General features: G+C 36.6%; 1 protein-coding gene across 1 annotated transcript in view; it reads left to right on the top strand.

The window, feature by feature from the left end:
* Nucleotides 1–12,285, top strand: part of LRBA (LPS responsive beige-like anchor protein) — a 368,370-nt gene that overhangs the window by 47,790 nt on the left and 308,295 nt on the right. The window contains exons 9-19 of the mRNA XM_054293253.1: nucleotides 45–242; nucleotides 813–946; nucleotides 2,188–2,296; nucleotides 2,405–2,557; nucleotides 3,160–3,328; nucleotides 4,785–4,864; nucleotides 6,179–6,241; nucleotides 8,034–8,131; nucleotides 10,319–10,411; nucleotides 11,206–11,314; nucleotides 11,830–11,911. Coding sequence (XP_054149228.1) covers nucleotides 45–242; nucleotides 813–946; nucleotides 2,188–2,296; nucleotides 2,405–2,557; nucleotides 3,160–3,328; nucleotides 4,785–4,864; nucleotides 6,179–6,241; nucleotides 8,034–8,131; nucleotides 10,319–10,411; nucleotides 11,206–11,314; nucleotides 11,830–11,911 — 1,288 coding nt within the window. The remainder of the gene's footprint in view (nucleotides 1–44; nucleotides 243–812; nucleotides 947–2,187; nucleotides 2,297–2,404; nucleotides 2,558–3,159; nucleotides 3,329–4,784; nucleotides 4,865–6,178; nucleotides 6,242–8,033; nucleotides 8,132–10,318; nucleotides 10,412–11,205; nucleotides 11,315–11,829; nucleotides 11,912–12,285) is intronic.

The raw sequence follows: 12,285 nt of genomic DNA, 5'->3' as shown, positions 1-12,285 counted from the left end.
ATTTTTTTTCTCTGTTCCTTCCTCAACCCTGCTTCCCAATCCAGGGAACGTTCAAGTTCAAGGCAGAAAGTGACCTCTTCCTTGATGAACATCACAAATTGTTGCTATATGATGGCAAACTCTCCAGTGCTATTGCTTTTATGTACAATCCAAGGGCTACAGATGCACAGCTGTGTCTTGAGTCATCCCCTAAGGATAACCCTTCTATTTTTGTTCATTCACCACATGCCCTCATGCTGCAGGTAAATCAACATTTTCATAGATTTGGAGGGTAGAAATTATTTCTGTTTGAAAACCTAAAATCCAGTTTGATAGGGATTTTGATATGGAGTTGCATATAGGTTGGGATTTTTTGGGTTGGACCTGCCCCTGTTTCTTGAACTAAAGAGGATGCCAAAGAATCCTAAGAAAAAAATGTATTCTATTAATAAATACAAAGGCTGGGTTAGCTTTGAAAAAAAAAATTCCTTCTTCCTCACTTCTGAGGTGTTCACTCCCCTACAGATTCCCTATCTCCCATCCTTTGCCCTGTTGATATGAAGTCCTTTTCTTCCCTGCCCTTTGAATGCTACCTCCTGTATATTCACCTGAGGATCTGCACTGTAGATCTGTGTCTAGAAGTATCTGTAGCTAAAGCAGTAGGTCAGGCATTCTGGGCATTTAGTGTGACTGTGGCAGCCACTGTGTTTTTACTGTTTCTTTTTGTTTGGTAATAATACAGCTTTTATATTGAAAAAATTAAAGGCTATTTTAACAAACTTTTTATCAGTGTCTGAATGAGGTTTCAATATTTCATGTTTTTTCTCTGTCAGGATGTGAAAGCAGTCTTGACGCACTCCATCCAAAGTGCCCTGCACTCCATTGGAGGAGTGCAGGTGCTTTTCCCTCTCTTTGCACAGTTGGACTATAGGCAATATTCCTCAGACCACATTGACACAACTGTTTGGTGAGTGCATGTACTTGCAGTGTCCTGGGCTTTGTTCCTTTGAAGCAAAGGAAATTGCCTGTTGCTTTATCCAATGGCAGAGTAGTTGGCATTGTCTTGTACAACAGTGAATTATGTGTAAGAACAAAAAGGTTACAGGCAGGACCTCAAAGTGATGCACTTGTTTGCACCACATGTTCTGTGAAAGCTCACAGAGAATCAAAATGTACACAAATTTTATAGCTGACAACTTTTTTTTTCTTCCTGTGTAGCAGAATAATGGGTAATTCTCTTGAGTTTACTCCTGTCATGGAGAAAATTCACTGGGGAAGGCTTCAACAGAAACTCCAGGAAGGGTGATTTTTTCAGCAACATGAGGTCATTCCGTGGAATTTTTCTTGGTTTTGTTGTAACCTTGAGATTTTTGGAAGATACTGTTACTTAGTGTTGCTGCTAGGCTTTTCCTCTGGTTTGAGCTCTGGTACAACTACATCCAACCTCTGAACACCCAGACACAGAAGCTGGTGAAGCTCTGGAGCTCCTAAGTTCAAGAGCAGCAGTAAAAGCAAAGGGATTGTTTCTTAGAATTCTGCTCTGATTCTCTGCATTTGTAGCTTCATGGCTGTTTAAAGATGATCTGTATCCATATTGTTTCTTAGAAGAGATGTCACAATATTCCTTCAGCCCATCTGTTGGTGTCTGGTGTCTCCTGAGCTGGCTCAGACTTGGGCATATATGTGATAAATCAAGGGTTTGATGCAGTTGCAAATTGGCCCAGCAATACAGGGGTTTTCAACTGGTTGAAGTCTTGATCCACAGGCAGTAATGGCTTGACAGGAATATTACCTCTGGCAGCAGCACAACAGCAAAGCTGTGTAGAGAAAAACATTTGCTCCTCTGATAGCTTAAGTAGTAGAATGGCAATTGTAACCGATCTTACAGGAGTTTGTAGTTGAAACATAAAGCACAGAGTAGTACAAACTTAACTGTTGCTTTTTGCAAGAATTCAGAAGGATTTTGCTTTTGTGGTTATCTCAGAGTTCAGAATTTCAAGTTAGAAAGGCATTAATAAAATAAAGAAGTTTTTTGAAGCAAGCATTCAAAAATTAGTCTTGCTTTTTGTTTTAAAAGTTCTGAGTTACATAACAGACCATTTACTTAACATGTATCTCAGGATTGTGTGGTGGGAGTGTTAATTTGGAAATACTTTATCTTGCTGTAACCCTTTAACACATTTTTGTTTACTAAAACGTGTTTTCCAGTTCTACTTTACTGGCATTCATCATGGAGTTGTTGAAGAACTCTATTGCTATGCAAGAACAGATGCTGTCCTGTAAAGGCTTCCTTGTGATAGGACACAGCCTAGAAAAGGTAAAGTAATCTTCCTTAATGTTTTACATTAATGTTGATTTTTTTGTTGAGTTAAATACTTTTCCTAGACTGTTGCAGGGCTCTCTTTAAGCAAATCTTCTTTTGCAGTCTTCCAAAGCTCACGTTACCAGAGCTGTGCTGGAACTTTGCCTTGCCTTCTCAAAATACCTGAGCAATTTACACAATGGGGTACCCCTGCTGAAGCAGCTGTGTGATCATGTTCTCCTGAATCCCGCAATATGGATTCATATCCCAGCACAGGTAAAATTGCTTATCCTTATCAATAAGGTATCTTCTGGTGTATTGATTTGGGAGTGTTGAAACTAAGCCTTGACTCCAAAGAATTATGGATTCTGGCTCCACAACAGAATCATCCAAGAATTGTCTTCAGGCTCTGCTTTGCTGCATATAATTGCCAAGTTTTGAGACTGTCAGGGTTTTCTGGGATTTGGGAAACTTGTAGTATTCTGCAGAACAGAGTTGTGACTTTTGACCCAGACTGGGAAGGAAGTTTGGACGGGTTAGCTGGGCAAAACTCAGCAATTTTTGAAGAGGAAATTATCTTGGTTGTCAGATTTTAGGTCTTGATATAAATTGGAAGTGAGTATTTTTTGTTTTGGTGAATTTCTGTTCTCTGACAGTGAACAACTTTGATCAAAACTTTGCAGCTGAAACCTTATTATCAGCACTGCACAGTTTCAGAAATATAATTAAATTTTTCATCAGTTTTCAGGGGTTTTAAGACTAAGCTATACAGAGAAAATCTATTTAGGACATTTTGATAGATAAAATGTAACAACTCAGTTGTCTGGCATGCTGTAATTCAGGTGTGATGCTTTGTGTTTTCCTGACTGGTGGTGTAGGTTCAGCTGACCCTGTACACTTACCTGTCCACCGAGTTCATTGCCACTGTTAACATTTATGGAGCAATCCGGCGGGTTGGGACAGTTCTTTTGGTCATGCACACCCTCAAGTATTATTACTGGGTGGTGAGCCCTCAGGATCGCAGTGGGATAACTCCCAAGGGCACAGGTATGTACATATATGTATATTGAGTTTTATTCTCACAATCTGATGTTTGTTTTATAAAAGTTTTATATACAATGTTTAGAAGAGATCCGTCAGTTCTTCAGAAATAATTGCCTTTCAGTGGGGTGGGTTCCCTGTAACAGTGAGTGGTGTGCTTTTGTCCTTGAGAGATTTTTTTTTTTTCATAATCTATAGCAAACTTAGATTTGCTATAGATTGTGAAAAAATCCTCTGTCATCAGATACCTATGTCAACTGATACTAGGCAGAGGTGGTCAGAGAAATGGTAGGATGTTGGAACATTAGAGCTGTGCTTGGGAATATGGTCTTTGTCTGTTATTTTTGGAATTTCAGAAGAGAAGATGGGAGAGAGCTAGATTTACTAGGAGTGAGTGCAACCTAGATGTGTCTGACTTCCTGCCACCAACTTCTCAAAATTACCAGCCTTGCCTGTTAGAGGGCTGTAAGGATTGTTTTGTAGTATTTTTCATCCTTTAAGAAGCAAAGCATGCATGTTTTCTCCTTTCTTTTTAATCCCTTGTGGATTTACTTAGTTTCATAACGCATTTATTGAGCCTGAGGGAAGTGGATGAGTAGGATAGTCTTAGTAATGCAGTTTAATGGCTTATTTTGACTAGGCTGGTTTATATTGAAAATAGCTGTTCTTAAACCAAATATGCCTGTGGGCCTATGCTGTATAAAACCAGACTCATACGATCACTTTCATTCTCTAGATGGTTTGCTTTTCTGTGATGATTAAGATCATGAGAACTGTGACCCTACAGGCAAATGTAAAAACTGTCCCCCAAAATGTATTTGCAGCACTCCATTTGCTTTCTGTACCAAAGCTTTTACTTGACTTTGACACTTGGTTGCACCTGTTTTTTTAACCTTGCCTCTCCTGGGAGCTGCTATGTGTCTGGGTATTTAAAATGTTTCTTCGAAAGTCTGCTTTACACAGAGATTACAGAAGCCAGTCCTTTTTGACTTTGAGTTAAAAATTTAAGTCATGTCTTTGAAGGTACTCTTTATACATGGCATTGTAAGGTTGATTTTTGTGCATTTAGCCAGTGTATAATAATGTCGCTCTTGCTTTGAGCTATGGCGCAACTTAGGAAAAACCTGTAAACTGCAAAAATTTGAAATCTGGAAATTCTGACCTAAAGTTCTGGTATCAGTCTTATTCCTTGCATGAATTTGGTTTATAGCACTACAAGGAAATGTTAAAATCATCAGAATTTAGATGAAGCCTTAGTGGAACCTCACTATCCAGACATTTTGCTAATAAAAAGTATAAAACACACAGTAGTGTTTTGTGTTCTGAAATAGAGGGTGGGAAGACCTTCAATTGTGCCCTCTTCACCCAGAAAATGCCTTTTATCTTTCTTTTTGTGAAAATGCTGTCTGTGCTAATAATGACTGTTAATTTTTATTTTATTTATCTACTTTTTTTTTTGTAGATGGTCCACGGCCTACTCAGAAGGAGATTTTATCCTTGCGAGCATTTTTGTTGATGTTCATTAAACAGCTAGTCATGAAGGTAGGATAGCTTTAAATTAGGGCAGGATATTTGAGTTTCCTTTCCCAAAGAAATGCCTAACATACTTTAAAAATGTTGGATTTTGTGATAGCAAATAAATAGAAATAGCCGTGTAAGGTGCTTCTTTTTGTTGTGGCTCTTGCCACGGACAGCAGTGCTAAAGGATGAATTTTTTTCCCCTTTTAAGCTGTTTTTATTGGAAGTGGAGCTTTAGTAGCTTAGAAGTGTTTACTGTTGGGCAAAAAAGTATTTAATTTTTTTTTAACATGAACAGTATCAGCTATGTCATAAGTGCCTAAAGACTAAATAGAAACATTCGTTACTATGTGCTGTGGGTCAGTGGGACAGAGGAGGATAAGAAAGACTATCAGTAAGTTTCATAACTGTTTCTTGGACATTAGAGGAATATTGGAATTCAGCAGCTCTGTTGCTTATAGGCTCTTCATGACCTTTTCCTATCATAAGTTTTTGTTCTCTCTGTGTAAGCCCTGCTCAGCAATAACGAAAATATCTCTATGTTATCAACAGTGTTTCCATCACAAATCCAAACCATAGTGTGTGCTGTCTCCTGTAAATCAATTCTACCCCAACTAAAACCAGCACAAAAATAAATAGAGCACCCATTGAAAAAGTTGGAGTTTGATCCTTTGGCAAGTTTTCTGTTTGTACATAGTGGTGCAAAATCTTTTTGGGAAATGAAAGACTTGCTTTAAAAAATAAAAGCCCCAGAAGTGAAGAAGCCTGCTTTTGCCTACCCTCATCCTGTTCTTAGAAGCTGTTGGTTTTTATTTTCACAAAAAATACCTCAAGGCATATTGCTGGCATAGGTGCCATAAATGATGGAGATTATTTCAAAGTTGATAACAACTGAAGATGGGCTTCTCTAGTGGAAAAGAAGAACCAAACGTAGATATGGGTATAGCTAAGAGGCTTGTAATTAACTCCCAGATCTGCTTTTGAGTCCTTTATGCTACCTCAATTTAATTCTTCTGTTAACAGGAAGCTCTCAGTTCAAATTGACTGTATCAATTAACATGTATTACTCTAACAATTTCATATACTATATTGCTATTTATATTGTTTTTATGCCTGTGCCGAAATCGCTTTAAAACTCTTTTATGGCATTCAGTGGGTGCATTTGGGGGCAGGGAAGGAGCTGCCTTGCAACTCTGAAGCTATTACAGGATCAGGTGAAAGCAAATTTGATTTCTGGTACTTGCTTTGTGATATAAACGTTTCTTGTAACAATGATTTTTTTTGGAAACAGCATTCTTTACTTAAAAGGTGATACTTAAAACCTGTTTGTTTTTAAAGGACTATGGAATAAAGGAAGATGAATTGCAGGCTATCCTCAATTACCTGCTTACTATACATGAGGTAATTTTTAATTTGGGGGATGTGTTTATGAAGAATGGCATACTAGTGCTGTTTGTGACCAAATGTTTGACTAATTTCAAATATAACCTCCTTTATGCCACAAGATGGCTCTGCAGAGGAAGTAGCAAACATTGTCCAATTCTTTAGTGTGCTGATATGCCAATATTCTTGCAGTGATTTAAGCACTATGTTCAATGTTAGATTGAAGTTCATTAAGCCAGTAAGTCAAAATGGTTTCTTATGTTCCACAAACCAATTTACCAAGCAGAAAAACAGATGGTGAGACTGACTTTAAAAAAAGTCAAAACCTTGTTTTAGGCTGCCTAAGTAATATTTTTTGGTTTTCTTTTCCCTCTCCTTTTTATTTTGCTTCTTAAATAAAACAATAAAATTGAAAACATGCATTAAAAAAATAAAGATGTATGTTAATGGCATCTAAGAGAAGCATATAAACTTAATTGGGAGAAAATGTTGGTTACCACTGATACATCTGCATCTTCATATTTTAGCACCAGGAAAAGGCACTTTATGCCAGATGCAACATCAAAGACAAGGGAAATGGGGACATAAATCTAACTGATCTCATCTCTGTAAGGGTGCTTGAAATGGGTAAAATAAGGAATTAATTGAACTTCATTTCAAGCAGTATGGATTTTTGTATTTTTAAAGAATTTTGCTTACACCTGTGTTTTCATTTTATTCTCTGTGCTGGTTACTACTACTTGGTATTACCATAGTCAAGCAATTCTACTTTATGTGGAGAAGTAAATAATAAGACCCTTGGTACCATATAAGAGTGTACTAAAATTGCAGAAGCTTTACATGGCCTTCAGATGAGGATGTGATGTTTGAAATATCTGGCAGTTTGCATACTCATGTGTCAAAGATCCATGAATGCTGAATCCCACAGTCTAAATGTGGATTCAGAAAAACATCAACAAAAAAAGTAAAATTTAGCCTTCTCATATGTCTAAATAGTGATAGCATCTGCAATGTCAGCTGCTAATATCATCAGGTGAACAGAGTTGTTCAGGAGAATGTAAAACTGATTTTTCTAATTGAGTATTAGAGTATTTGTACAGAATACTCTAGAGTAAAGAATCAGAGTATTTGTTCAAAAGTGTTGGTCATTGTTTTATTTGTGAACTCTTTTTGTTTTAAAATAAACTTTCATTTTAATACTACAGAGTATGTGAAAAGACAGTTACATTTCTTTATTTCTGAAGTTATTTTTAGTTACAATGAACTTGAAACAAGTTAATGAACTGTAGCTTAGAGTGCTTTAAATTAAAAGTATGGAAAAATTTACTAAGCGACTTGAATTACCCATTTAAAATATTGTCTGTGGCAGGTGGTAGTATTTTTTTCCTCATGGTTTGGACGTTTCTGAGTAGAAACTTTTCATTAAACACCACCCTGTGCCCCAGAAAATGTGCAGCAGTTTATTTGTAGCTCCTGTGCAGGAAAGGATTGGGAAATACACATGCAAACAGAGGAGCATGTGTGTGGAAGGAAGTAACATGGTCTAAATTTCCATTGCCTGTCAAATCCTTACATCCCAGACACTGATATATCACTTCACCCTAAACAATTAAGTACATTTTTTGCAATGTTTTCTCCTGCACTTGCCTTTAGAGCTATAGTTCCTTTGATCCTGTCCAAAGTGATTTGGTCCTTAGTTTATTAATAATCTCCACATACTTTTGAAATGTTTTGTAGTGGTTCTTTTAGCCAAAACAATGTTCTGGTGTTTATGTTTTGTGAATTCAAATTTGTAACTTTTATCCAACAGGATGACAATCTAATGGATGTCTTGCAGTTGCTGGTTGCTCTGATGTCAGAGCATCCTGGTTCTATGATTCCTGCATTCGATCAGAGGAATGGATTACAGTAAGTTTGAATTTTCTAAGTGGGAAAAAGGAAGCAGTGTTTTGACCATGCTGTTGCTTGCAAGAATTCCCATGAAATCTGAATGGTTCTCATCAGTGTGTGTGTTGCAATCAGAGACTCCTCATCTTGGGAGATTTTTGGGTCCAGGTGTTCATTTTGACAAGAGGTGCTGTTGGATTTATTATCAATGAGGTGGTTTTTTTTAATGTTTCCAAGCTGCCAGTCACACTTAAACAGGGAGTGATCCATTTCAGCCTGTGCATTGATGTCTTCATCTGCTGGTGCTCTGTCTTCAGCCCCCCATTCTTACAGATGTCTTACAACTGGAAGGGGGCTGACAAAAATTGATTCAGATGCCTTCTGATCCTTGTTAGTTCTCTGCCCTTTTTTTTTCCTGTGGGACTTTTCCAGAAAAACTTTTTATTTGTTTAAAAGTAGCACTTTGTGCTATGCACTGTTTGGAATCTTTTTCCCAACAAATAGAAAAAAAGTGTTTAACACTATCATGAGAGAAAAGTAGGAGAAGTAGCAAATTCTACTTGTGCAAATAGAAAATCTGCTAGAGGAGTTAAGTTATGACTCCTTTTGTCTTGTGGCTCTCAGAGGGTGGTCCCAGTATTGAATTTTCCTGATTTAACAGGAACCTGCCTGAACACAGTGGGGAAAAATTGGTACAGGCAAACAAATGTAAGGACAACTCATAGAAGGGTATGGGGAATAGTAATTCTCTCACTGTGTAAAGGCAGAGTCTCATTTCTCACACCTATTTAGTTGCACCTATTGGTTAATCCCTGTTTTTATATATATATTCTTTTTCCAGTTGCCCTTTCTCAAGAGACTGCATTCAGGCATGTTTCTGTTTTCTCCCCTTTTAGTGCTGGACTGATTATTTTTCTTTTTACCCATTTTCATCAGATTTGATTTCATTTTTATGGTAATGTGTTACGTATGGGAAACTAATAAAATCCTCTAAATACTAAAGTACTTGAATGTCAGGTTGGGTCTCCAGTGCAGTACATTTGGTTTTATTTAACAACTAGCAGTAGGTGCTTTTATTTTTTGTTAACAAGTGTATGAGCAAGTCAGCATGAATAGTCCACAGTGAGAAATCACTTTGTTTTCCTGTCTCATTTGTTACAATCCTTGCTCTGGTATTGTCTCCAGTCACTTAATGGATTGTTTGTATGCTTCTTGATACATCTATTTTTTTCAATTAAGGCATAATAATCTTGAAATTTAAAAATAATTTTCCAAAACTTTCTAACTATTTGGAGTTCTCTTAAAATTAAAATGTTAAAGTAACCAATCTAGTGGGGGGAAGAAAAAAAAAGGCAAGGAAATGCTTTTGCCCTATACAATTAGGAAATCCTGATAGTATTCTGTAAAGAAAAGAAGAGAAATAGATTCCATTGCTTGAATGGCCAGTCCATCATAAGTTTTGCTTATTTCTTTCCTTCTATAGTTTCTGTGGTTGCAGCATTCTCCAGGATAAATTATTTGTTATACATAACTGTTTTTTAATCACCTTTGGTTTTACCTTTAATTCTGGTATCTGGTATAGCAATAATTTTTTTTTTTTGGGTCTTAGTTCAGGTGTCCTCAGAATTATTTTTGGGTATATAAAAATAAAAGTACTTAACTATTGAGGCGTGCTCAGTGATGTACAGATAAGGCCTAAAAACTTAAATTCCTTTGAACTCTAAAACTCGCAGATCTAAAATGCCATTTTGTAACATGGGATAGTTTTGGAAAGGCTCTCCAAAATTGTTTAAATGAGGTAGGCTTCTTCCTTCCCCCTAGTGAAATGATCCAGATTTCTTCAAAATTTTTATCTTATTTATGGTAAAGGATAAGTACTGTGCCTTCTGTTCCAATATGATTTCATGGAACATTTAGAAATGAATATTTTCTTTTTTTAAAAAGAGCTGAGTAGTCCATGTAGATAAGTAAAATTGTATTTCACAGATTTAAAGATCTGTTGAATACTATGAACCACAGTTCAACTAGAATTCAGATAATGATGTGGCCCTAAGCACTTGACTGTCTAAAAAGTAAGTGATCGAAGAAATTGGATGTAACTGATAAATACATTTAGATATCTGAAGTTTTTATGGGAGGTTTACAAGGAGCAAAAACCTACATTTGTTATTCACATTGACAGAAGACCAATGTGTTTTCTCCACTTAGGGTTGTTTACAAGCTTTTAGCATCACAAAGTGAAGGCATCAGAGTGCAAGCTCTGAAAGTGATGGGATATTTCTTAAAGCATCTTTCTCCAAAGTAAGTACTGATTTGGGTCTTTAACAAAACCTCCCAAGAAAGGAAGGAGTAAAGGTAGGTTGTGACACAGACATTCTATTTGTTGCTTTGGGTATAAATTATTGGGTGTATATACACACATTTGTGTGTAAAAGGGAAAAAGCTATAATGGAGGTTAATCACTAAATAGGCTTCACTGAATAGGAGCTGCTCTTTTTCAACTACCCCTCAGTCTATTTGTCACAAATGTGTTTTTGCCATGGTGGAATTGCTTGTTGCTGGCAGCTAGTGTCCAGGCATTATTACTCCTTATCTAGCTGATTGAATAGTTGCTTGCAGTATGGCCTCCTTCTTTTTGAAGTGACCTTTTTCCAGTGAAATCAATAGCAAGAATTAGACTGGTGAGGCAGAACCCCATGTTACTGAGAACTAGATTTAATATGTCTTGACTTGACTGTGATAGTAGATAACTATTGAGATTGCTGTCCATGGTTGCATTTTGGAGTGAAGTGAGGGCCAAGGTGTCCTTTCCTCAGTGTTTATCCAGAAATCCCCAAGGCTGTGTTTCAGCTCTTGGGGCCCATGGGTGAGTGGACCTCATTTATGGAAGAAAGGTGGCTGCCTTCAGGGAATGATTTGTCCTTTCAGAATCCGAACACTTCCCCTTTTCCTTCACCAAAAGTGAAAGACTTAAGAAACAAACAAGAAAAATATCTTAACAGTGATTTTATATTTCTTGAGGCACATGTTTTAAACTTTTTCTCCCCTAAAGCAAATGGAATGCATGTTTTTTTAATCTTTCTGTACCATTTTAGGAGAAAAGCTGAAGTCATGCTTGGACATGGATTGTTCTCTTTGTTGGCTGAAAGGCTGATGCTTCAGACAAGCTTATTCACCATGACCACATACAATGTCCTGTTTGAGGTAGTCATACACTGTAGTTAGGATTCAATCTTTCTAATCACTTGTAAGACATTGTTAGAAAATTGCTTACATATTTTTGCTGATATGTTCCAGATGACACTAAACCTTAGTGTGATGCAGCTGAATGCTGCTTTTTTCCCCCACCAAAGCTCACTGCTTTGGATTTATCCCCTCCTTAACTTGGTTATGCTCATTATGAACAATTCTAGATAATGAGTAACCTGTATGTCTCAACCAGATGCTCATGTTGATGGGGAATTTTATTATAGCAATGATCTTGCCTTAGGATAATTGCTTTGGTTAGCTTCACATTCATCTTCCAGTGTACTTAAGAGAGAAATCAAAGAATAAAGCAGCTTACAGAGTTTTAGAAACAGGATGAATTAAATTATCAAGAAAGTTAGTGGGGATTTTTTGGGATGATTTTTAGAATGATGTTGATTGTGCTGCATCCAGTGTTTTTCAGTAAGCTGTCTTCATGTACATTGATATGGCATCTTCTTCTTTCTTGCTAGATTCTGACTGAACAGATTTGCACTCAAGTAATACATAAACAACATCCTGACCCAGATTCAATGGTGAAGATACAAAATCCTCGTAAGTATGATAGACATTTTTAACTGCTACCTTAAGAAAAGTCTGCTTTAAAAGAATCCTACCAATGTACAAGCTTATTAATTACATCTGTCAGTCTTCTAATCTCAGTTTTACATTTTTTTCACTCTAAAAGACAGATTACTTGTATTTAGTTGGAGTTACATACACTATGTCTCTACAGCTTTTTGAAAGACATTTTATGTGTCTCTAGTTCATAATTCACCTTTTTTGGCTGTGCAGTCACATTATGAAATGGTTTTTCAAGACTTTTATGCACAGGATACTTTGATTTAATACATGTTAAGGTATTCCAGCAAAATTTGAATGCATTATTTAGTGATGTCAGACTAAATTACCTAAAATATGGAAACACC

Source organism: Melozone crissalis, unplaced genomic scaffold (assembly GCF_028551555.1).
Source record: "Melozone crissalis strain CALT ecotype California unplaced genomic scaffold, PUWL_Pcris_2 ptg000006l_1, whole genome shotgun sequence".
Lineage (NCBI taxonomy): Eukaryota > Metazoa > Chordata > Aves > Passeriformes > Passerellidae > Melozone > Melozone crissalis.
Note: the sequence above shows the minus strand (reverse complement) of the source record. Positions and strands in the feature narration are given on the sequence as shown.